Here is a 25,441-nt window from a genome sequence, read left to right as displayed (position 1 = left end):
AGAATTCTTTTTTTTTTTTTTTTTTTTTTTGAGACAGAGTCTCTCTCTGTTGCCCAGGCTAGAGTGAGTGCCGTGGCGTCAGCCTAGCTCACAGCAACCTCAAACTCCTGGGCTCAAGGGATCCTCCTGTCTCAGCCTCCCGAGTAGCTGGGACTACAGGCATGCGCCACTATGCCCGGCTAATTTTTTCTATATATATTTTTAGCTGTCCATATAATTTCTTTCTATTTTTAGTAGAGATGGGGTCTCGCTCTTGCTCAGGCTGGTCTCGAACTCCTGAGCTCAAACGATCCGCCCACCTCGGCCTCCCAGAGTGCTAGGATTACAGGCGTGAGCCACCGCGCCCGGCCTCCAGGCAGAATTCTGATGCTTTCCCATCCTATTGCTGGGTAAAACTCCTGTGTGTTCTTTGATTGGATCTGCTTTCAGAGTGCTGAGAGCTCTGAGTGGGGGAGAAAACCCTTCAAAAAAATGGGAGAATGATAATAAAGACAATCCAACAGCGCTACCTAATTACAGCACCGCAGCCTCATCCCTTTTTGTCCCCCCCTCCAAAAACAATCCCCATAAAAATCAAGTTTATTAAGGCGCAAATCCTACCCTTTTTGTTTAAAAGCCAGTGGTTATAGGCTCGCCCTTGCAGTGTGGCTGCATTAACTCTCGAGTAGGAGGAAACTCCAATTTTTGAACTGGACACGGATTCCTACCTTTTCACGATTCTTACTTTGAGCAAGAAAAGCCGCAAAACCCGCTCTAGGCCTTGTGGGCGGGGCCGGGATGCTCGGGCCTGGGCCGGGGCGGGCTCTCTTGCCGCTGGCCCAATCACGACAAGCTGCTCCTCCTGGCCGCAGCCGATTGGTGGTTGCCATAGCTCCGGGATTTCGCTTGAGAAGATGGCGGCGGCGGGGCTGCAGCGGCCGCGTTTTCGCGTCTTGGCCCTTCCCGGCTTCTAAGGCGGACGCGGTTCTGCGGTGCTGGGCCCGCGAGGCCCAAGCATGGCCTCTCCGCCGCCGGCTGCTCTCTTTTTGGGCCTCCTCCTTCTGCAGGGCGTTCTGAGGCCTCTGTGGGGGGACCTGGGTGTGTACGGCGGGGCCGGGACCTGCAGGGGCCGGGGCTGAGGGGACCGCGGGTTCAAAGGGTCAGACCGGGGACTCCCAGGAGGCCGCCACACGTACCCGAGGCACTGACAATTCAGCTTTTAACCCCGCCCTGTGCCCTTCCTTCCCGCCTAGTTTTCATCCCTTCTTTCATCCGAATGTCCGGCCCTGCGGTCAGCGCGTTCCTAGTCGTCGGAGACACCGAGAATGTGACTGTGTCCCTGGCCGTGCTGCACGACGAGGCGGGTAAAGAATCCGGTCCTTCTTGTGGGGAGGGTGGGGGATTGGGCCAGATCCAGGCCGCCCACGGAGCCCTGCGAGGTGGCATACTCTGGGCCCTCCGCCTCTGTCCTCTGCACAGTCAGGGTGGGGAGGAAGGATGGGGGCTGCTGAGGACCAAAGAGGACCGGCGGGCAGGTTCGGTAAGGGAAAGCTTGAAGTCATCGTGGCTAGCATTCATTGAGCTGTCCATGCATCATCTCATTTTCCTAATAAGAGTAGTAATACGTTTCATTCCATTTGCCAAATGAAGAAACTGAATTTCAGAGAGATTGTCACTTGCCCAGTGTCACACAGCTTGTAAAGGGTCCAGTCCTGGGCTCGGAAAGGGATTAGGCAGTCTGACTCTAGTGCACTCCCTTACCTGCTGGGCAATAGTGCCTGGCATTCTGGTCTTCTCTTCTTTAGGAGTCTTGCCAGTTCCAACTTGTGTCGGGCTGACCACTGAGGCAGAAAACTGGAGTGTGACCGTGACCCCCAGTGCAGTAAGGCCACAGGTAAAACCTTCTCTGTAACCTGTGTAGGCCCATGTTTAGGGTTTCTGCAATGCTGTCATGATTTGACAAGGTATAGTTTTCTTATCGCTCAGAACTGTCATTAGATTGTGGGCTATGGGATCTGATAGACTCTGAACCAGCTCAAGGGGTTCTTACTGTATGATTAGGGGTCCTTGGATGCATTTGCAGGGGTCTGTGAACCCCGTGACATTGTATGTAAAATTGTGCATGTATGTGCATTTTTCTGATGAGAGCTTCACCAGCTAGCATCGTATTATCAAATGGGTCAGCTACTCAAAAAAGCTTCATAACCATTGATCTTGCCCAACTCTGAGTTTTTGTGTGAAAACACTCAATCCTGGAGGGATTTAATGAGTGTTAGTTGAGTGCCTAGTATGTGCAAGACATCAACTCTGGAGATAAAAGGATGAGAAAGATCAACTCTGCCTCCACCCTAGGAATGAACATTTACAGAGTCATTCTGAGATAAACCGGGGGTTGTTTCCATTGACTTTTTTGTGTATTTAATCTGCCTGTAGGATGGTTAACTAAAAAGGTGCTCCACAAACTAAATTAATTTATCAGACTTGGGGTTAGCTTTCTGTAAGTATCCAAAAGTTGTTTGCTTTTATGCTAAATTAAGGAGTAGGAATCAGAGATTGTATCTTACCAGATTTATGGTGTGTACTTAAAGATAACTCTATCATCTATGTATACAGTTCTCCTTTCATAAAATGAACTGAGGCTAGTGTGTGCTTTTATTGTGTTTTCCATTGTGTGTTCTTATAGATGCTGCTTTGAGTCGCTTTAAAAGTAGAGCGATCTTTTCCTTTCAGGATGTGCTGGAAGTGACAGTAAGGTTGATGAATGGTCTGGAATGGTGTTCCTCTAATGAGACAGATTCCGTCTCCGAGTCCCCGTGTCTCCTCCAAACTCTTCTGGTTTCAGCGTCTCGCAGTTCGTCCTGTTTGGCACATCTACTCATCCAGGTGGAAATGTACGCCAACTCTTCTCTGACCCGTAACGCCTCAGGCAAGTGAAGTCTTTGACCATCAAAGCGTTCATGTCAGACTTGCCTGCGTGATAAGTACGAGCCTGTGGTCGGTAAGGTGTGCTCGCCTTCACTCTCGAGTCTGTCTGGCCTCCATAAACTTACTTTTCTTTTTTTTAGTTTTCTTATTTTAACACTTTTCATTGTGTACTTTTATTTAATTAAGATTTATCTTGCTCTACTGTTTGGATCTTTGTAAGCCATCTTAAATCCTTTTTGAGAGAAGGTGAAATTTATGTCTGTGCATTGATTCTCATGACTCCATCTTATGAAAAAAAAAAAAAGGAAAGGAAAAACTCATGAATGAGTTTATAGAAAAACGGATTTTCAGTGAAAGCTTTTGACTTCCAGCTCCCTTCCTAGAGTCAGCCTGCTAACTTCTTATCCTTATAGAAGCATGTATTTCCTTCTTTAAAAAACACTGACACACACACAGTAATACTTAAAAACACAGTTCTGGTTCTGTACCTTTTAAAAAATGATATAACTTAGAGATGGTTACATACGAATATGTGGTTCACCTCAATCTTTTTAATGGCGCATAGCATTCCATCGTGTGGATAGACCATTGTGTATTTGACCGGTCTCTTACTGATGGAATTTACATCATTGCTAGCTTTTGATACTATAGTGCCACAGCAGATATCATTATGCACACGTATGGTTTTTGACATGAGGAAATGGTTTTGTATTATTCTCCCTTTCACATAATGGCGGTGTTCTAAGAACAAAAGAGCTTCCAACTAGATGTGCCACAGGGCTCTACTGTGATAGGTGCCGCCACCATATCCCCTGTCCCCTGCAGCAAACTCTGGCATCTCGGCTTTATGGCCACCTGCGATGGAGGGAGAAGCAGTCCTCTTTAGTAAAAAAGTCTGTTACTTTGAAGTGCCTTCGCTGCCACTTCCCTTTTTATTTTTCTTTTTTTTGAGATAGAGTCTCTCTCTGTTGCCCTCGGTAGAGTGCAGTGGCGTCATCATAGCTCACTGCAACCTCAAACTCCTGGGCTCAAGCGATCCTCCTGCCTCAGCCTCCCGAGTAGCTGTAGATGCTTTTTGATAACAATGGTTAGCATTTATTGAATGCTTTATATGTGCTAAGCTTGGCCTAAGCACTCTTCTGTTTTTTTACAAATTTATTGAGGTGAAATTCATATAACACAAAGTAACCATTTCAAAGCAAACAACACAGTGGCATTTAGCACATTCACAATATCGCACAGCCACCACCTCTATCTAGTTCCAAAACATTTCCATCACCCCGAAGTAAAACTCCATTCCCTCTGAGCACTCACTCCCCGTTCCTTCCCCGACCCCAGCCCTTGGCAACCACCAATCTGCTTTCTGTCTCCAGGGACTTACCTATTTTGGATATTTCATATAAATGGAACCGTACAACATATGACCTTTTGTGTCTGGCTTCTTTTATTAGATAATGTTTTCAAGGTTCATCCCCTTTGTAGCATGTTATCAGTATTCCATTACTTTTTATGGGTGGATAATATTCCACTGTGTGAATATACGGTGGGGGCATGTAGGAAGGGGGAGGGGTTTCTTTTTGAGGTAACGAAACAGTTCTAAAATGGTCTGCGGTGATAATTGCAGACATTGGTGAATATAGCAAAAACCATTGAATTCTACAGTCTAAATGGATGAATTGTATGGTATGCGAGTTATGTCTCAATAAAGCTATTTACAAAATTTGTGTAGCCCAGCCAGCTTATACTGACTGAGCTGCCATTGTGTTCCAGGCAGCTTGCTAGGCTGGGTTTCAAAGTCAGCACAAAAGGAAAGATCCCCATCTTAAGCTCTTATAGTTTGAAAAATAAGTAACCAAACAGACGCAGTGAGACCGAGGAGGAAACGGTGCTGAGAATGGGAGCAATTGTTGGGGGGCGGTGAGGGGCACACTGGCTCTAGCTGGGAGCTCCTGCCAGACTTTCGGTAGGGGGGCGGCCTCGCAGCGAGGCGCTGAAGCAGACAGTGGAGGGGAGAATGGGCTGAGGGGCTCTCCCGGGAGAGGAGAGGCCAGGAGGAGGGTGTGAAAGGCGACGGTGGAGCCAGAGCGTGGAGAACAGGAAGGGGGTGCCCAGGACAGTGGGGCAGGGCCAGGTTGCAGGGTATCTGGCTCAGATGGGGAGCATCGGAAGCCAGTGGATGGGTTTTAGCAGAAGAGCGATGCAGTTTAACTTGTATTTTTTAGAAAGATCTCTAGGATTGAGTATGGGGCATGGCCTGGTACGGCCCCAGCCCTGTGGCAGGCACCGCGAACTGGCTGCCAAGAGCTGATTTATCACAAGCTAAAATTGCTTCAGGGTTCCGCCTTAGATTTAGTTAATTTCCCTGCACTCCAAACAGAATCATGGTGGGAGGATTTGGATTTCCCATGGCAAGTAGAGGGGTTGAGGTGGAGCATGTAGCATAATTAAATGAGATCTTGTGATCCGATGGATTCCAAATGAGCTGTCTGCAGTGTCACCATGGTTTCAGTTCTGTCTGCTGGGAAAAGGTAATGAATTTGAAGGAGTAAGTGCTTAAGGTCTGGGTGTGTTATGAAAGGATTGTTCAGCATATTGAAAAATAAAATCAGTGCGTTACATTTATCCTAATTTGTAACTTTTAGTAAATCGATTATCTTCAAGATCAACTGTGACTTCTTTGGTTCACTGTAACAAGCATGTTTTCTTATATTTGGGTTTTTGTTGGAGCAGCAGGCGCAGGCCTCAGATATGTTTTATGCGGAGCTCATTTCAGGCATTCCTCAATGTGGAATATTTGATAATGGTAATTCATAAAACATGATGATTCAGCTTTTTTTTTTTTGAATGTCAAAAATGTGACAATGCTTTGTCAGAGTGTTTCATAGCTGAACTTTTCTGTTATGTGTACTTTTCAGAGAACGTGACTGTTATTCCTAACCAGGTGTATCAGCCTCTTGGTCCCTGTCCTTGTAATTTAACGGCCGGGGCCTGTGATGTTCGCTGCTGCTGTGACCAGGTATGTTCTTTTCATGTGCTTAGTAGATATGTGCTTATCTTTTTTGGAGAAATGTCTATTTAGACTCTTCACCCATTTTTAAATTGGCTTGTCTTTTTGTTAAATTATGAGTTCATTATACATTCTGGATCCCAGTCTCTTATCAAATATATGATTTGCAGAAAATTTCTCCCATTGTGTAGGTTGTCCTCCTTCTTGTTGGTGTCCTTTGAAGCATAAATTTTCTTAATTTGATGAAGTCTAATTTATCTAATATTTTTCTTTTTTTACGTATGCTTCTGGTGTCATTTCTTAGTAACCGTCACCTAACCCCAGGTCAAATACAGACTTTTAATTCTTATTTAGATTTTAGAGGAATGAGAAATGCAAAAGAACATTTACTAGTACTCAAGTCACTCCCATTTCTAGATGAGTGCGATTATGTTTGGTTGAGTGTTTTCATCCCCCCACTGGGGAAATGCCAATTTATTTTTTTAAACCACTTCATTGAGATGTACAGCCTGAGCAAGAGCGAGACCCCATCTCTACTAAAAATAGAAAGAAATGATATGGACAGCTAAAAATATATATAGAAAAAATTAGCTGGGCATGGTGGTGCACGCCTGTAGTCCCAGCTACTCGGGAGGCTGAGACAGGAGGATCGCTTGAGCTCAGGAGTTTGAGGTTGCTGTGAGCTAAGCTGACGCCACGGCACTCACTCTAGCCTGGGCAACAGAGTGAGACTCTGTCTCAAAAAAAAAAAAAAGAAAAGAAATTGAGATGTAATTGATGTACAAAAAGCTGTAGATATTTAAGGTCTACGACTTGATGTGTTTGGAGATAAGTATACACCTAGGAGCCCGTCATCACAATCTATACCGTACACTTACCCATCCCTCTTTCCTTCCACCTACTTTGGGTTTTTTCGGTTGTTTTCTTTTGTGGTAAAAGCACTTAATATAAGATATACCTTCTTAGCAAATTTTTAAGTATACTGTGTCAGGATTGGTTTTACAATACAGAAAAGGAAAGTTTAGGGTCTGCATTAATGTTGTAACTCTTACCCTAACGATTATGCTTAATTATGTAACAATTATATTTACTTAAAAAAGTAAAGCACATCATAAATCTGATTCAGGGCCGGGTGCGGTGGCTCACGCCTGTAATCCTAGCACTCTGGGAGGCCGAGGTGGGCGGATCGTTTGAGCTCAGGAGTTCGAGACCAGCCTGAGCAAGAGCGAGACCCCCATCTCTACTAAAAATAGAAAGAAATTATATGGACAGCTAAAAATATATATAGAAAAAATTAGCCGGGCATGGTGGCACATGCCTGTAGTCCCAGCTACTCGGGAGGCTGAGACAGGAGGATCACTTGAGCTCAGGAGTTTGAGGTTGCTATGAGCTAGGCTGACGCCACGGCACTCACTCTAGCCTGGGCAACAGAGTGAGACTCTGTCTCAAAAAAAAAAAATAAATAAAAATAAATCTGATTCAGGTGTCAATAGAAATGTCAAAATACCTCTTCAGATAACCACAACTTATCACTTTATACATGATCTATTTTTAATTTGAATTGCTCTTGTTTAAAACAACAGATCACTTACTTTTCTACCTTCAATAAACAAGGGATTCAGGACATAACTGAACTTGGAGCTCTCTCCATCCTTTGTGAAAAAAGGAATACGGATGAGTACACAAAGGCATGAATCAAGTCACTTCCTGATGACATTAATTGGGTTGTGTCGTCATCTAGTGAGGGCCTTGAGGATTCTTGTGGAATATGGACTGTTTGCCCTAACTCTAAATGTTCTTAGGCTTTTCTGGGCTAGGGGTTTGAATGGTGACAACAGTCAGAAAGGGAAGTTTACTCTGATTTAGTCCCCATTTGGGGTCTACTCTTACCATCTTTTCTTCTCCCATTTTTTTTACTAGGGACATAGGTAGGATGTCCCCAGTAAAGCTGTGGTTCCCTTGAGGGCTTGAAGTTCCTGACTTGGAGGCTTATTTGGGGAATTGGCTAAAGAAATTCTAGAACTATTTTACTTTTTGTGGGCACAGAGCACTTTTAGATGAGACGGGGATTGTATTTGTTTCTCACTGATCAGCAGCGTCCCGTTGGCATCAGTGTTCATCGCGCTGCCAGGGGACAGTGACGCCATCACAGCGGAAGCTCTTGTCTCACTGCCACTTTGCGTTTGCGTTCAAGGAGTGCTCATCTGAGTTAACAGAGCTGTTCCGACGGTCCTGTTTCCCCGGCGTGTTTGGAGGAGATGTCAACCCTCTCTTTGATCAGCTCTGCTCCGCCGGGAGGACGCGCCCGGTCCCCGAGTGGTTTCCCCTCCTGTGCGTGCAGTCGTCCCTTGCCAACACGCCCTTCCTCGGTTACTTCTACCACGGTTCCGTGTAAGTGTCACGGGAGCGGCTGTCTGGGAGAGGGCGTTGTCCTCCGGCGCCAGCGGGGCCACGCTGCGGGGGGCTCCGTTAGGCTGGTCCCGTTTTCCCCAGCACCTTGCCAGAGGTCCCGCGCCTCAGAGATGCAATTCTAGACTTTGCTTAGCAAATTTATTTTGCGTTAAGTATTTGAAAGAATTGGGCCTCCTTGAAAATAATTTCTTTTTGTTTTTATTTACATTCTGAAGACTTTATACATGAAGAGATGACGATGAATTGGTACTGCAAACAGTTCTAGTGCTTTTCTGGGGTAGGAGGAGCGGTGGGCTCACGGGGACTTTAACTTTCTGTAGTTTACAGTTCTGTGTTGTTGGAAGTTTACAACTATCTCTCATTTTTGTAATTAAAGAAATAAAGAAAAACTTAAAGGAAGAATTGTGTTTCAGCAGAGGGTAACTGAAAGTGTTGGTGATGGTCTTTCTTTTTGATCTACAGGTCCCCTAGGCAGGACTCTTTCTTTGAAGGATATTTGCATATTGATCCAAAAGACTTTTCAGACTTTGGTTACAAACAAGGAGACCCAATTATGACTATAGATAAGGCATATTTTACTATCCCACAGGTAATCGTTTCAATTTTAATATATTAGTAATAGATGCTTCTCTTATTTTTCCCATCCTGTTGTTAATTTAACTCATACTGCTCTTCAGAGTCTCTCTCTAAGTTACTTATTTTCTCCTATGGACTTCCAGGGATATAACTATTTACGGTCTCCAGATTTTTTTAAAAAAATATTCACTTTTAGATTAATCATATCTTTGCTAAGTTTCACTGTAAGCTTACAAAATAAAACCAAAAGATTTTCTATAAATTTCCATGAAAGTATCATTCTTCACTTTGGTTAGTTTAATAGCCAATTTCTTGTAAGCTATAAAGATATTTTATATAATTGAGAAATTTGAAAAATAATTTAAGGCTATAAGGTTTTATACAAAATCTTTATTTTTTTTAAGTTCAACATTATGAGGAGCAAATATTTGTGGGAAGAAAGCTTGAGAGTCTAAACCATTTCTCTGTTTTTATGGTATTAAAAAAATCTGGTTGTGACGAGGGAGAGAAGATGAAGTTGAATATAATCACGTCTCTGCAAAGTAAACAGAGCAGGGCAAGGGATTTTCTTTGTTTTTATTAAATAAATATTTATTATGACTTCTTGACCAGTGGCTTCTAGACCTTGATCAGTCAGATGTTTTACCAAAGTTGGTCAACTAGTCAATATACTGGTCATTGTGAAACTAAACTAGCAATAGGAGCAGGGTGCAGAAAGAACAATTTTAAGAGATGCTGATCTATTTTTTATGATTAGAAGACAGGCCATAAATCTGTTGGGTTTTCCCCTTGCCGTCAGGTGTCCCTGGCTGGGCAGTGTGTGCAGAATGCCCCCGTGGCATTTCTTCAGAATTTTGATGTTAAATGCACTACTGATTTGAAAATACACCAAGAACAAGATGGTGTTCTCGATGTGAAGATAAAGAGTGGCGCTATGGAAAGACGTATGTTACATTTCTTTGAAAAAAGAACACAGGCCTGAGCATTAAGATAAATACTGATCTCATGAGATTATAAATAAATCACTTCTACTGGGTTGCATAAAATAATATTTCAACTGCCAGTTGAGGAAGATGTTTTCCTTGGAAAAAGATCAGTTCCATAAGACAGCATACTGCATGTTAGTTCTTTTTTTGAAAGTGAAGTAAAATTCAAATAACATAAAATTAACCATTTTAAAGTATACAACTCAGTGACATTTAGTACATTCCCAGTTTTGTGCCATCCTCACCTCTGTCTAGTTCCAGAACATTTTTGTCACCCCAGAAGGAACCCTTGTGCTCAACGTTCTCCCCTCCCCAAAACCACCAATTGGTGCCAAAACCACCAATCTACTTTCTGTCTCTATAGATTTGCCTATTCTAGATATTTCATATAAATGGAATCATACAAAATGTGGCCTTCTGTTCTGTCCTCTTTCATTTAGCATGATGTTTCCAAGGTTCATCCACATTATAGCGCGTGTCAGTACTTCATTTTTATGGCCGACTCGTACTCTGTCGTATGGATAGACCATGTTTTGTTTGTCCATTCATCAGTTGATGGACGTGTGGATTGTATTCACTTTTTGACTGTTGTAAATAATGCTACTATGAACAGTTGTGTGAAAGTTTTTGTGTGGATGTGTGTTTTTATTTCTCTTGGGCAGACACCTGGGAATGGAATTGTCATGTCCTGTGGTGATATGACTTTTTGAGGACCACCCAGCTGTTTCCCCAGTGGCTGCACCATTTTGCATTCCCACACAGCAGTGTACTGCATGTTTGTTCTTACGTGAGAATGACACACCAGAGTATCAACCCTGACTTTCGGGATTCTTCTCCATAGTTATAGTTAGATGCTAAGAAGGGTGGGATTCCCATCTGACGGTGTTTGAAGAATGGGGAGGTTTCTGTAGTTGGCACACAGGACAGGTGCAGTCGCCACATTTGTTGGTAAGCTTTCCTTTGAGTAAGTAACTGTGATCACAGCAGCCCATGTAGTCCTGTGGAAGTTAATTCATGTTTCCTTTTAGGCATAGTTACACCAGAAGTAATCTATGAGGCCAGAACTGACCTAGACAAATTCATCACCAACGCAGGTATTTTAATGTTACGCTTTTATGTCATTTGTACAGAAATATGTATGTCGCTTCTTATAAGTAACATATAGCCCCGGAGTAAAATACATTTTTTAAAAAGAATTTAAAGAGGTTCACGACAGTTAGAAAGACATCCCAGTAGCATTTCATTTGTTCCTTGCTCTGTCCTGCCTTGCTTTAGAGCACTTTCCGTGACCTTGAGCCAGTGCCGTCACAGTCCTGCGTTATATGGGTCCCTTGTTCTGTGAACCTTTTCTTTTCTTTTTTTTAACCTACCAAGAGGAAGCACCGATTATGAACCTTTTCTTAAGTGTTTGTCAGATAGTTAACGAATTCTTTAGAAGTGCATTTTCACTTCTTGCTTCCTTTTTTTTTTTTTTTTTTGATAATTAAAACTTTGGAATCGTGATGCAGACAAACAAGTTATATAGAGGTTGGCTGATCTTACCAGGACTTTTTGTTTTTAATGAAGGAGACTATTTGTGTTTCTTTTTAATGTGTTACAATTCTCGAGTCTATTCATTGCTTGGTCAGATGGGAGTGGAGTTCCCACGGTACGGCAGGGCACTGGCCAGCAGGCCCTGCAGCTGTGGAGCTGACACTCTGTCACTGTTCATCTCCAGCACTTTGCCAGGTGTGCTCTGCGTCTAGCTGTGAGCCAGGTGCTAGGGGTACGGAAGCGAGAGGAAAGGGCCCGATGCCACTCAGGGTACCATGATGGTATAGAGGAGGTGGCTGACGCTGGCTTGGTGGGGCCAGGGAAAGTTCCTCGTGCTGTGTTAGCACGAGGAGATGGCAGGGATGGGGTGTGAGGGGAAGGCCACCTGGGCAAAGAGAACCACCCAGTATAGACTTGAGCTCAAAGAGGGTCTTTAATTTATAAACATATTCTTGGTTTTTTGTTTCTTTTTTGAGACAGAGTCTCACTTCTGTTGCCCGGGCTAGAGTGTCGTGGCGTCAGCCTAGCTCACAGCAACCTCAAACTCCTGGGCTCAAGCCATCCTCCCGCCTCAGCCTCCTGAGTAGCTGGGACTGCAGGCGTGTGCCACCATGCTCAGCTAATTTTTTTCTATTTTTAGTTGCTCAGCTAATTTCTTTCTATTTTTTTGTAGAGATGGGATCTCGCTCTTCCTGAGGCTGGTATCAAACTCCTGAGCTCAAGCGATCCTCCCGCCTCGGCCTCCCAGAGTGCTAGGATTATAGGCTCTAGCCACTATGACTGGCCAATAAACATATTCTTGTATTTGCAGAAATTCTTTTAAATAATGGATCAGCCTCCAAGCGTGTAAATGTGGAAGAACATTACATTTTCATATGGAATAATAAGACAATCCATGGAATAAATGTCAAAATTATTTGGGCAGAAATTAATGCCCACCAGAAAGGTAACTTTGGTGAGGGTAGCAACAATGCTTTCAGCTTAAAGTATTTTTGTTTTCCTCTTCAAGATTCTCATAATTATAGCATACAAAACTATGTCAGATTTGTTTCTTATGTGCATTTATGATTTAATCAAAGAGACAGTATTTTTTGTTCATGTCAAAATGCAATTTTAAGGTAAAGAAAATAACACTACAAGGGATGATTTCTTTTCCTAGTGAAATGGTGCATATTATATTTTTATTTTGTTTTATTTCTAGGAATAATGACACAGAGATTTACAGTAAAATTTTTAGGCTATAACAGTGGTAATGAAGAGGAAACATCTGGAAATCCAGGTAAGATGTGTATGCACCAATCATTGATCTTACAAACATTTTAGTTCAATACTCCTGAATTATCATGATGGCTTTAAGTAACTCTCTTGAATTTTAGTTTGTGACTCTGACCTTTTCTTTATTCTCTTTTGTGACACTGTATTCTTTTTCTGATAGCAACTTAATTTTTTTACAGAGAGTGTTGTACCTAGTAACAAGTTACTGCAAATGCAAAACATTCTTTCTCTTTAGGTACTGGTCTTTTGAGAGATATGCTGCATATAACATGTTGGTAATATGAGCTTTCTAAGAAATAGTGAGCTGCAGATGATGGGTTCTTAGCCTGAGATCCATGGTGAGACTGCAAGGGGTCTCCGAACGCCCTGTCCTGTGCTGTTTTGTATTTATGTGCAAATACACCACCCCCTGATGTGTTATAGACTTGTTTCTTTTTTCTTTTTTTCCATAGAGCTGTGGTATAGAAGGATCTACTTGTTTCTTTCATTCACTTTGGCCTCCTCCTTGCCTCAGACTGCCTAATCCTTGGGACTGCACTGTCCCACATGGTAGCCAGTCGCCACATGCAGTGTGGCCAGTATCGTGTGTGAAAATGCTATTTGGATTACTGATTGATTCTAGGTGTGACTATATTGGCATTCATGGTATTACTTTCAACTTTTTTGTACATGCAAACATTTTCATAGTAAAAAGTTGGAAACTGTAAGTTGGATTAATAGGAGATGGATGGGAATAGGCCCCAACACCAGACTTTGAGGTTGCACGGATTTACTAGAAAATGGTCCCACCGAAAGGTTACTTTGGTTTCAGTTTCCTTTGCAGGCTCCTGCGGTAGGTGGTATTAATCGTTCAGCAAGTGTTCGTTCCTGGCCCGCTCATGTGTCTCTGCACGAGAGATCCAAGACTGACTCATGCCTGCTTTTTAATTTTCAGATTTTTTCCCCCACACTAGTAGCTCTTTATTGTAGAACAAAACGGGTCTGTCTCCACGAGTGGAGAGACAGACTGACAGACTCTCTCTCTCTCTCTGAATTCTCAGATTGTTTCCTTTTATTAGCCCAGCCCGGGGTTGAGCTCTCAGGGGCCGTGTGGGATGTTATCAAATGACCAATAGGTGTCCTCAATTCCATCTGCATATATGAGCCCCTTCTCTGAAAGCCCACCTGGGTGTGGGTGAACCACAATGCAGATTCAGGCTAATGGCATAATAATTGCACTTAGGTTACTTTAGGTCATTTTCTAAATCCTATCATGCCTGGGCTTTGGGAATTCCCAGATTCATTTCCCAGGTGCAGCAGTTGCTCTGGATAGCATTAAGGGTGGGGCAGCGCCAAAATGGAGTGTCTACCCTTATCCTTCTTCCCAGGTGGAGCAATTGCTTGAGATAGCACCAAATTAGGGAACCCTGTCCCGAGAACAGCCAGACCTCCTAGCTATCTACCTAACATATACATACGTATGTATTCAGTTTTAACCAGCAACTGAAAAACACACATTCATTTTAAGCACACATTAAACGTTCACAGGGGTAGACATAGGTGGTCATAAGGTGAAAGTCATTGATCTTAAAATTGAAAAAATATACACCCTGTTCTTTAATCCTAACAGAATTAAATTAGAAGTCAGTAAGAGGAAGGAATCTCTAAAATCTCTACATTTGTGAAAATTAAACAACCACTTCTAAATAAAATATATTATTAATAGATCAAACATGAAATTACAAGGGAAATTACAATGTTCAGATGAATGAAAGTAGATGCAGCTAAAGCTTAGAGGGAAACTTAGAGCTTTAAAAAATTTATAGTAGGAGAAAATTACCCTTATCAGTGATCTAAGCTTCCGCTTTAACTTAGAAAATTGAGCAATTCAACCACACAGTAAATAGAAGTAATAAAGACTGTCGATGGTTATCAATAAAATGCTAAAATGGACACATAGTATGTACAATTTTAAAAATTAAAAACATTTTATAAGATTAAAGAAATCTATCTTTACTGCAGGAGAGAGAGAGGAAGGGAGAAACTAAAGGAGGGAGGAAGAGAGGGAGAGAGAGATGTAGAGAGAGAAAACTGAGAGAGGACACAAATCACTGGAGTATGAGGCGTGGATTAGGACACATCACCTCCAGATTTTATTGTTAAAAAAAAATCACATGTAGGCCGGGTGCGGTGGCTCACGCCTGTAATCCTAGCACTCTGGGAGGCCGAGGCGGGCGGATCGCTCAAGGTCAGGAGTTCGAGACCAGCCTGAGCAAGAGCGAGACCCCGTCTCTACTAAAAATAGAAAAAAATTATATAGACAACTAAAAATATATATATAGAAAAATTAGCCGGGCATAGTGGCGCATGCCTGTAGTCCCAGCTACTCGGGAGGCTGAGGCAGGAGGATTGCTTGAGCCCAGGAGTTTGAGGTTGCTGTGAGCTAGGCTGACGCCACGGCACTCACTCTAGCCTGGGCAACAAAGTGAGACTCTGTCTCAAAAAAAAAAAAAAAAAAAAAAAAAAAAAAAATCACATGAATGTCCTTGTCTGTTAAAGGAAAGCAAAACAGCGAATGAAGGTGCTGTGCTTATCTCAAGGGTGTTTTTCTTTCATTGTGCATTTCTCTTTTATATTATTTGATGAGACAGCACTTGCTGTGTTAGAATGTAGGAGGAGAGGTGCTGATTCTCATTTCTTGTGTTTCTCTAGGTTACCAACTTGGCAAGCCTGTCCGAGTCCTAAATACCAATGGAACGAATAATGACACAACTTTTCACCTCTGGCAGTCAGGTAATCCGGCCTGGGCATTATGATTAGCGCTGTGCTAAACGGGAGCTAGAAGTATTACCATATTTTAATCAAGGGATCAACTACTTTAACACCCAGTTGGTTTATTTAGCGGGGAGATACATCCTGCCAAATAACGGCAGTGGTTATTTTTCATGCTTCTACAGCTTATTTATTTATTGTTTTTTTAAAGGAATGCTACCAATGTTTGCACCTGAAGTGCTAGTTGTTAGTGAGGTTTAAATATCTTGAGCTATCTCTTGTCATTGCCATCTATAGCCCAAGATGGTACTAACTGGGGACATGAGAATAACTATATTCTGAACTATGGAAAATCTTTCCATCAGTGGTAGTTGCCCCATCTGCCGGAGGCATTCTGTTCCACGTTCTGATCAGGTCCAGGGATTCTGATGCAGGAAGGCGCCCTTGTTCCACTTTGAAAGGCTTAGAGTAACAACGATCTTAGTTTTCGAAAACTGGAGACTATTTCTACTTACTGTTTTCTCTGTGTCTTTAAACTTTGAAGTAAATCCCTACTTTTATTTAGCAAAAATAATAAGAGGATAATCTTTTTCTTTTATAGCTGGAAGGGGTTTGTGTACATCAGCAACTTTCAAACCCATTTTATTTGGAGAAAATGCACTCTCTGGGTGCCTATTAGAAGTTGGGATTAATGAAAACTGTACTCAGCTCAGGTGAGTGTTTCATTGGTGAATTTATCTGCAATTTGAATGGTTTGCTTAAAATTAATTCACTACATGAATGTTAAAGACAACATGAATATGAAAACTTAAGAGTCTAAATTAAAACTTGTAAAAGTCAATCATGAAGAGATTTACCATTTGTCTGATGTAGTGGGAAAAAAAGGAAAAAAATCCTGTAAAAGTGATAGTGAATAATGAATCAATATAAACTTGCAATACAATTTAGATTTGATCTCATCACCAATCTAAGGGAAAACAGGCCTCTCTTTCTTGGGACTAAAGTAATTTCATCCATATTTTTCAAGCAAATTTCTCTGCCAAAGTTTGTTTAGATCATTGGAACTTCATACTCTAGAGCTGTGAAAAGGGCCAGAGCAAGGTATAATTGGCATGATTAGTATTTGAAGAATATATAAGCCCTGTTACATGTTATAGAAGAAGAACTTTCCACTTAATTGTATGGGTGGCATTTGGAAAGTATATTTATGGATATGCTTATGCATTCTTTTATTTAAAATTTAGGTGAAATTGCCTGGGCGCGGTGGCTCACGCCTGTAATCCCAGCATTCTGGGAGGCCAAGGTGGGAGAATTGCTTGGGCTCAGGAGTTCGAGACCAGCCTGAGCAAGAGCAAGATCCCATCTCTACTAAAAATAGAAAAAGTGGCGCATGCCTGTAGTCCCAGCTACTCAGGAGGCTGAGGCAGGAGGATCGCTTGAGCTCAGGAGTGTGAGGTTGCAGTGAGCTATGATGATGCCACTGCACTCTAGCTGGGGCGACAGAGCGAGACCCTGTCTGGGGGGGAAAAAATTTAGGTGAAATTCACATAATATCAGATACCAAGGGCAGGGAAAAATAAAAAAATAAAAGACAGAAAAATATAAAAAAGGATAAAATATAAAACAAAAAAAGCATAAAGAAAGAAAAAAATTCACATAACATAATTAGTTTTTTAAAGTGAACAATTCAGTAGCATTTAGTGCATATTCATAGTGTTGAATATGACCACCACCTCTGTCTACTTTTCTAATTCTAAAACATTTTCATCACCAAGAAAGGAAGCCTGTTGAGCAGTTACTCTGCATTTCCTCCTCATCCCAGCCTCTGCCAGCAATTGATCTGCATCTGTCTCTGTGGATTTACCCGCTCTGGCCGTCGGCAGCAGGCCGGACTACAGGTTGTGAGGCCCGAGTCCACCGTCCTTGTCCTGCAGTTTGGATGTGTGCCCTCCAGTGACATTACTGGAAAGGAGGGACGCTGAATCCCAGTTCTTAAACTTCTCTTAATTTTATGACTCAAAATTCTAGCTAGCTATGTAGGTTCCTTTTACTGTTGGATCACTCTGGCCCATGAATTTATCCTGGTGACTTGATATGGGACCTAACCACCTCCCAGGTTTGGTGACACTCAGTGGAGTCTGTAAACCACATGATACCCACGTAAGTTGCTAACATTTAAGTCCAGAGTAAAAGATTGCTTCTGTGTGTCCTCCCCTGGCTGCTTGGGGTCGTCCTGGGAAGGCCATCGAAGCGAAGTATGAGGCCCAGCCAGTTTTTAATGCCAGTTCCTCTGGCAGTTTTTTATTTAGGCGCTTGGCAAGCACAGGCTGGACATTGACTGAAAAGGACTTCAGGACAAGGCCTGCTGGTCCTGAGCTGAGAAATGTCTTACTCTCTTGCAGGGAGAAAGCTGTTGAAAGACTTGGTTCATTAATAAAAGCGACTCATGTTGCAATGAGAGGCAACTCCAATTACAGTGACCTTAGTGATGGCTGGCTCGAGATAATACGTAAGTCAAAGCTGCTTACGATAAGATGTGTGACTTGGTTGCTATGACTACCAACTGTAGTTTAACATTACAGCTTGACCTAATAGGTCATCTTTCTTTGTCGTGGCATAACTGGACATTTGTCTAGGCAAGAGGCTCTTCACATCTTTTTTCTCTTATTCATGATGTTTTTTTTGTTTGTTTTTTAAGAGGAAATTTACATGAGTTCAATTGCCCAGTCATTTTATGAGCTAACAATCTTTGTAAAATAAAGTCCAGGCCGGTGTATTGGCTCATACCTTTAATACCAGTGCTTTGGGAGGCCGAGGTGGGAGGGTAGCTTGAGGCCAGGAGTTGGTCACCAGCCTGGGCAACATAACAAGATCCCTTCTCTAAAAATTTTTTTTAAAAACTTAGCTGGGTATAGTGGTGTGTGCCTGTCATCTTAGCTACTCAGGACGCTGATGCAGGAGGATCGCTGAGCCCAGGAGTTTGAGACTGCAGTGAGCTATGATTGAGCCACTGCCCTCCAGCCTGGGAGACAGAGCAAGATCATTATCTCTAAAAAAAAAAAAAAAAAAAAAGAAAGAAAGAAAAAAAGAAAATCCAAAAGTCCAAATGAGGTTTGAAGATTTTTAGTGCACTTCAGTTTGCATTGCTATTTTTGATTACTAGGAATACAGGCATTTGAGAATTAACTTTGTAATTTATAAAAGCAATTTTGTTAACTTAAAAGGAAGTGATTGAGAACTTTGTGCTAAGTGAAAGAAGCCAGACACAAAAGACCACATATTGTGCTTGCTTTAGCAGCACATAGACTCAAATTGGAACAATACAGGGAAGATTAGCATAGCCCCTGTGCAAGGATGACATGCAAATTTATGAAGTGTTCCATATTTAAGATAAACAAACAAAATAAAAAAGAAACAAAAGACCACGTATTGTATGACTCCATTTATGTGCAATGTCCAGTGTGGGCAAATGCATAGAGGCAGAAAGTGGATTAGTGGGTGTCAGGGGCTATAGGTATTGGGAGAAAATGGGAAGCGACTATCATGGGTGTAGGGTTTCTTTATGGGGAGGTAAAGTGTTCTAAAATCGAATCTGGTGATGGTTGCATAACTCTGTGAATATATTCAAAACCACTCAATTGTATACTTTAAATGGGTGGACCGCATGGTGTGTGAATTGTATCTCAAAGCTAGGAAGGAAGGAAGGAAGGAAGAGAGAGTGGAAGGGAGGAAGGAAGAGAAAAGAAAAGAAAACAAAAGAAAAGAAAGAAGAAAGAAAGAAAGGAAAGAAAGAAAATAAATGTACAACAGATTTAATAGTAGCATGGATCACAGAGGCCAGATGAAAACAGTTGACGTCCAGTGCGTTTGGCCCAAACGTTGGGTTGGCAGGTGGATCATGGACAAAGCAGGGGTGAGGAGGGGGGGCAAATACGCCACATGCACGTAGAGTAAAAGTGAACCAGACTTAGCTTGCACCGGCTGTCCTGATTTTACCTCCAAATCCAAAATGTCCATCTCGTTGTTGAGATCCAACTCATCGGTTATCTGTGGAGCAGCCTAAGGTCACAGTGAGTTTAGGCAGAACCCTGAAAACCCAGGGTTCAGCCTCTTTCCTCTCTTCCCAGGTAGCAAGTCAGGTGTCTTTCTGATTTCTTGGGGAGTCTTGAGTGTATAAATGTGTTGAGTAGAAAGCGTCTTCTATTGGGCTAATTAACAGAGTTGCCTTAGGGCCAGAAAGAGTCCAGTAATCCTGCTCCTCTGCTTTCCTGGGCGCCCTCCTGTCCCTGCCATGCTGCCATGCCCCTCACTTCAGGCTGGATCCTGCCCTCTCCCCTTTCCATCCGCTCTGAGGTCACTTTGGCTCAGCAGACTGGAATTCACACAAGGGACCATCCAGACACATGCCCGTACTGTCCCACCCCTTGTGATTGGGATCACAATGATGAGGACCCCTCTCCCCCTTGGGTGTTCATGGATCGCATGATAGGTGCACTCTCTGACTCAGGGAGGGGTTGTGTTGGCCACGGGGTTCTCGGGCTGCCCTTTTGCCGATCCAGCCCATGCCCAAGACACTGGGCCCAGAGTTAGAGCCTTCTTTGCGAACAGAACCTGGAGGTCAGGCTTATTAAGCCCTGGGCTCTGCCATCCAGGCCAGCTAGATGGGATGGAGGGATGGAGGGAAGGAGTGAGTCAAAGCCCTCGACAAGTAAGCAGTATGGAAAATTTCCAGACAGAGAGCCCAGGCTGGTGAGGTACAAAATCAGAGAAGTGATGACATTGTGTTCCCTTCAAGGTGGAAGAGGTTAGCTTCCATTTCATGTCTGCGCCAAAAAGCAGCCCTGATCCTGGTTAATAAACAGAAGAGAAGCGATGTTGACACGTGTATGAGGAAATTAGATGTCGTGAAGACAGTGTCACTGACCTTCAGAATCCCTGAAGGAGCAAAGAAACCCCCTCCAGAGTCGTGACAGACCCTGCCCCTACCTCTTGTCATTGACTTTGCTGGTTTTTCCCCTAAGTGCCAGTTTTCAAGACAAATGAAAATTAGTTTCTCATTCAATTTTATTCTCTTCCAGTTGTATTACTGCTCTGGCAACACATTGGGAAATTAGTTTTTAGCTGTCTAATCCATACTAATTGAAGTTGTTAGTATGGATTTTTTAAATGTCTTATACCGCTTTTACTAGAACCACAATTGCATGGGATAACTTTTGGCATTTTACTGCAATTATATATTTTCTATTAAAAGGCTGGATGGATTTCAGTGGGGAGTTTGGAAACTGAATCATGATTTATAGTTATATGGGTTAGGGCTTTTAAAGTTCCAGGACTTTTAAAATTCCTAGTGTGATGTAACACACAAGGAAACATCTTAAGTACAACTTTGGTTAATTAGCAGCAGCCTATATACCTTGTAGGCTTCAAGAGGGTAACACAGTTATGGAGTGACAAGCAACTAGAGCCTACGGGAGGTTAAAGTCTCATTAATGTGCTTTCTAATATTATTTCCCATTTTTGGGGTCTCATGCCATTGTAGGAAAACTGTTATTAAATTATTTTTTCAAAAATGCATAACTTAACATTTCTATAGATGTAGATGCCCCTGATACAGGGGCAGACCCGCCTGTTAGCAGCCCGAATGGCATCTGCCCCGATGTTCCTGCTCAGCTGCATATCCGCATCCTCATCTCGGACGCTGGCTTGGTGGAAGGGATTACTCAGCAGGAGATACTTGGCGTAGAGACAAGGTATGATCACATCTTGGAAAAGTGCAGCTTAGAGAGTGTCGGTAAAGTTGAGGGTGCGCCAACGAAGAGGGAAATGCTAATTTAGATTCTGATTGTTTATTTACAAGTTGCAATTATTAGTATTACGATTATATGTGTATGTGAAATGTGTATAAACTGTGTTTATAATGGAAACTTATTCTCACAAGTATTTATGAAGCTTTGGATAAGAGAGTCTGTAAGGTATTTCAGGGAGCACGAAGGTGAATAAAGGGCCGCTTAGCACTGAGCATATTTTGAGATCCATGGATGTGATTGGCGTGCTGATCAGAGAATATCACGCAGCGGTGGGATACATTGGCAGCAGACAGGCAGGTTCAAATCATGGCTCTCCCTCTTATGAGCTGTGTGACACTGGGCAATTACTTAATCTCTTCTGAGCTGCAGTTTCCTCATCTGTAAAATGGTGATAATACATTTATGCACCATGCCTCTACCAGCTTTAAGTGACAGGGTCCCAGTTCATACTGACTTAAGCAAAAAAGGGAGTTTATTGGTTCAAGTTCAGAAAAATTCACATACAGCTAGTTCATCATTCATGGTTCTGATGGGGTCAGGAATCTTTTTCTCTTCCTCTCTTAGCTACTCTTCCCTTTGGGTTGGCTTAATGCTCAGGGAGGTTCTCCTCAAGAGACGGCAAAGATGAACACCAGCAATTCCAGGCTCCCATCACTTCACTAAATCCAGTGGGGAGAGAGCACCTCTTTCCTCATCTTTCTCAAAAAGGATCTGGGCAGAATTTTATTGGTTCAGTTTGGGTCACGTGCTCCTTTCTGAACCAATCACTATGGCCGGTTCAGTAGACAGCTTTCATTGGCTAGGCTCAGGTGATGGGCTCACCCCTAGATTCAGGCTAGTCCCTGTGGTCCACTGAACTGAGAGTGGGGAGTGATGGTTCCCCAATGGAAAACTGGGGTGCAGTTACCAGAAGACAGGAGAGGGGTTGCTGGGTAGGCAGAAATAACAGATGTTAACCACCAAACTCACCTTGGTAGTACTGTTTGGAGGATTCCACAGGATGGTGTGTATAAAGTCTAATACCTTAGTTCTGTGCCTACAACATGGAAAGCCCTCAGTAAATGGTTAGCCATTGTTTTTATTATTATTAGATTGTTTAAGACAAAAGAGTGATGGAACAAGTTACCTCTAATAGCACCTGACTGGTAACATACTGGCAATTACAGCTGGGTGGTAGGTCCTGGAGGGTCTATTATACAATACTCTTCTCTCTCCTTGTGTCTATATGTAAAAATTCACATAATACAAAGAATAAAAAAGCACAAGTAGAATTTAAAACTTAAGAGAACCTCAGTTTGTATCCTCGTTGTATCTGTTACCTGATGGTCTTAGTAGAACAGGAGTGAATGGTGGCTGTGTAGCTTGATAGTCTTTTCCTCCTAGGTTCTCCTCGGTGCACTGGCAGTACCAGTGCGGGCTCGCCTGTGAGAATAAGACCGACCTTTTCCCTATCGGTGCATCAGTCCAGTTTATTAAAGTACCTGCACAGCTACCCCGCCCCCTGACGAGGTAATCCAGTTGCTGCCCTGGTTGATGTTATTAGGAAGCAGAAAAATATATATTAGAAAATAGAAAATTTATTCCTTTAGTCAAGTTTTGATGCTTTTCACTTGTAGTTTTTGTAACCTTCTAAAATGTTTTGCAGATTCCAGATCAATTTTACAGAGTATGACTGTAACAGAAATGAGGTGTGTTGGCCACAACTTCTGTATCCATTGACCCAGTACTATCAAGGTAGGGTAAGACAGATTTCTGTTATCAGTTATGGTATGTCAATTAGAAACATTTTTAAAAAATGTATAAATATCACAGGAAACTTAAAACGTATAGAAAAGTATTTTTTCCCATCACACAGAAGAAAAGTTTTAAAAAGAAGAAAAATTTACTTATAACATTGCCACTTAGAAATTGTCACTATTAATATTTTTGGCTTTATTCTACCTACATAGTTACAAACAGAGTTAAGAAATAATGTTGCTTAATTTTATTCATTGTTTTTCAGGGGAACCGTATCCTCAGCGTGTTGCCAAAGGCTTATTGTTGGTATTGTGCCTCATGCTGGCTGTGCTCCTCAGCAACCCCTGGACCAGAATGTTCCAAGCTTGGAGTCTGACTTCTTAAAGACTATAGACCCTTACTTCTGTGATTTGGTATAGTCCTATGTGGCTCTTTGTAAAATTTTAATAAATGAAAGTTTTTTTTTTTATTTTGTTTTTGTTTTTGTTTTGAGACGGGGTCTCACTCTGTCTCCTGGACTAGAGTACAGTGGCCTCATCATAGCTCACTGTAACCTCAGACTCCTGGCCTCAAGCGATCCTCCTGCATCAGCCTCCCAAGTAGCTGGGGCTATAGGCAAGAGCCACCAAACCTGGCTAATTATTTCTATTTTTAGTAGAGATGGGGTCTCACTCTTGTTCAGGCTGGTCTTGAACTCCTGACCTCAAGCGATCTTCTTGCCTTGGCCTCTCAGAGTGCTAGGATTACAGGCGTGAGTCACCACGCCCTGCCAAAAGGTTTTATTTCTGTAAACAATTTTTATTAAGTGCTCTGAGTTTAATTCATGTATGTAGCTATCCAGATGTTCAAAGCAATGCAGAATGAACTGTTTTCTTTTTTTCGTTTTTTTACAGTGAACATTCTTATCATTGCACTGGACTAAGTAAAATGCATGAGAGGATCAACTAGGTAAATAAATGTTAAAAATTTTAGCTTCTCACAAATTACTAAAGTCATAGGAGTTTTATTTATACCAGAAAGAGCCAATCTTTTCTTTAATTTTATATATACTTGTGTTGATTAGTTTCCTGTATTCCAAGAAAGGATTAAGAAATGCATAAAGCCTTAAGAATGCATACAGCACAAAAGCATGCAATAATTTATAAGGAAACGTGGGGATTGGGGGAGAGAAAATAATATATGGGGGAAACTAAAAGAAAACCAGGGGTACGTACGTGTAAGCCCCTGAAAACATATGCCAAGACTGCATTTAGCATAGGCAGACCCTGAATTTAGTGCCTGCTGATGTTTCAGCACCACATAAGATATGTTGTTGTATCTGCATTGCAGAGTTCCTGTCCAGGGGGCTTCAAATCTTCCTTCCACTCTTAAGTTCATTTTTAAATAGGGGGATAAATCAATCAGGCACAGGTCATAATTGTCTGCTAGATGGAAACCGTGTCAATTTCAGCATCTGTTCTGTGATGGTGGTAGGCTTTCACCCAACCCCAAGGTAGGGCTGATTTAGGAGTCTGGGGCAATCCTGAACTGAGGGGGTGGGGTCTGGGTTGATTTTTGTCCAAACTTCAGCCCTTTGAATTTACCTTCACAATTCTTTTTTATTATTTAAAATTCTTTTTTTGTAGAGACAGGGGCTCACTGTGTTGCTTAGGCTGGTCTTGAACTCCTGGCCTCAAGGAATCCTCCCACCTTGGCCTCCCAAAGTGCTGGGATTACAGGTGTGAGCCACCATGCCTGGCCTCACCTTCACAATTCTTACTGTATCTTAGCATCACTTATCCTATTGTTTAAACTTTTCTTTAAATAAAATTACCAAATTAACCAATATTTATAACACTATGTGTCTGCAAGTTATATCTTTCCTAATAAATATTAAACATATAACTAACGACAGATTTTTCTCTCTCTCAAGTAGCACTGTTTGTGTTGCATTGGAGGAAACACTGGCGTCCTCCCTCTTCTACTTCTCTTTCTTTGATTTGGATCTCCGTAGGCTGACGTGGTTATACCCTACAAAAGGAGCTGAAAGTTGTCTTTTGTCAAAGAAAAAGAAATACCCATTGATGACCTGCAGTGATTCAGAAAGTCTTTCAATGGCAGTTAATGTAACTAGCTTTGGATTTAAGATATTTTTGGAAAATTAACTTAAAATTTCTAAATGACAGGTAATTTAGCCTGCTTTTGTGGGCTTTGTCAGGATGCCTTTTGTACTTAAGGGAGGGAAAACTCACTTTGTCAGGAGAACGGGATCCGGGGTGCACACCATATGGTTTTCACTTTCTAAGTGTATACATTCATGTATGCATTCAAGAACTCGTATTGAGTGGCGTGCTCCGTGCAGGGCCCTGGAGTGCAGTGCCCGAGACCATGTCCCTGCTCTAGCAGAACTTACATTCTAGTGGGAAGGCTGGCACCAAGCACGCAGGCCAGGTTTCAGAGGGTGGCTGGTGGTG

At 42.2% G+C, this 25,441-nt stretch overlaps 1 protein-coding gene and 1 non-coding gene across 2 annotated transcripts; both read left to right on the top strand.

Annotated features, from left to right (window-relative positions):
• The first annotated feature begins 923 nt into the window (after positions 1 to 923).
• Positions 924 to 23,372, top strand: TCTN2 (tectonic family member 2). Its single transcript, XM_069497499.1, has 18 exons — positions 924 to 1,077; positions 1,233 to 1,343; positions 1,785 to 1,861; positions 2,710 to 2,905; positions 5,820 to 5,920; positions 8,106 to 8,302; positions 8,786 to 8,912; positions 9,699 to 9,825; positions 10,893 to 10,979; positions 12,230 to 12,364; positions 12,620 to 12,697; positions 15,385 to 15,465; positions 16,046 to 16,157; positions 17,847 to 17,953; positions 21,038 to 21,194; positions 22,635 to 22,760; positions 22,897 to 22,985; positions 23,254 to 23,372. Exons 1-18 carry the CDS (start codon positions 996 to 998, stop codon positions 23,370 to 23,372), a joined length of 2,109 nt encoding a protein of 702 aa, XP_069353600.1. The 5' UTR covers positions 924 to 995.
• On the top strand, positions 18,727 to 18,833 carry LOC138401992 (U6 spliceosomal RNA). Its single transcript, XR_011236586.1, has one exon. It is a non-coding gene; the product is annotated as a U6 spliceosomal RNA (small nuclear RNA).
• Positions 23,373 to 25,441: the final 2,069 nt, after the last annotated feature.

The sequence above is a fragment of the Eulemur rufifrons genome, chromosome 21 (genome assembly GCF_041146395.1).
Source record: "Eulemur rufifrons isolate Redbay chromosome 21, OSU_ERuf_1, whole genome shotgun sequence".
Classification (NCBI taxonomy): Eukaryota; Metazoa; Chordata; class Mammalia; order Primates; family Lemuridae; genus Eulemur; species Eulemur rufifrons.
Note: the sequence above shows the minus strand (reverse complement) of the source record. Positions and strands in the feature narration are given on the sequence as shown.

Bases quoted from the DNA above. Each gene is read 5' to 3' on its own strand.
- TCTN2 (XM_069497499.1), top strand. From the start codon at position 996: ATGGCCTCTCCGCCGCCGGCTGCTCTCTTTTTGGGCCTCCTCCTTCTG. The intron at 10,980-12,229 runs GTATTTTAATGT...TTGTATTTGCAG, and splicing joins CAAATTCATCACCAACGCAG to AAATTCTTTTAAATAATGGA. The intron at 16,158-17,846 runs GTGAGTGTTTCA...ACTCTCTTGCAG, and splicing joins GAAAACTGTACTCAGCTCAG to GGAGAAAGCTGTTGAAAGAC.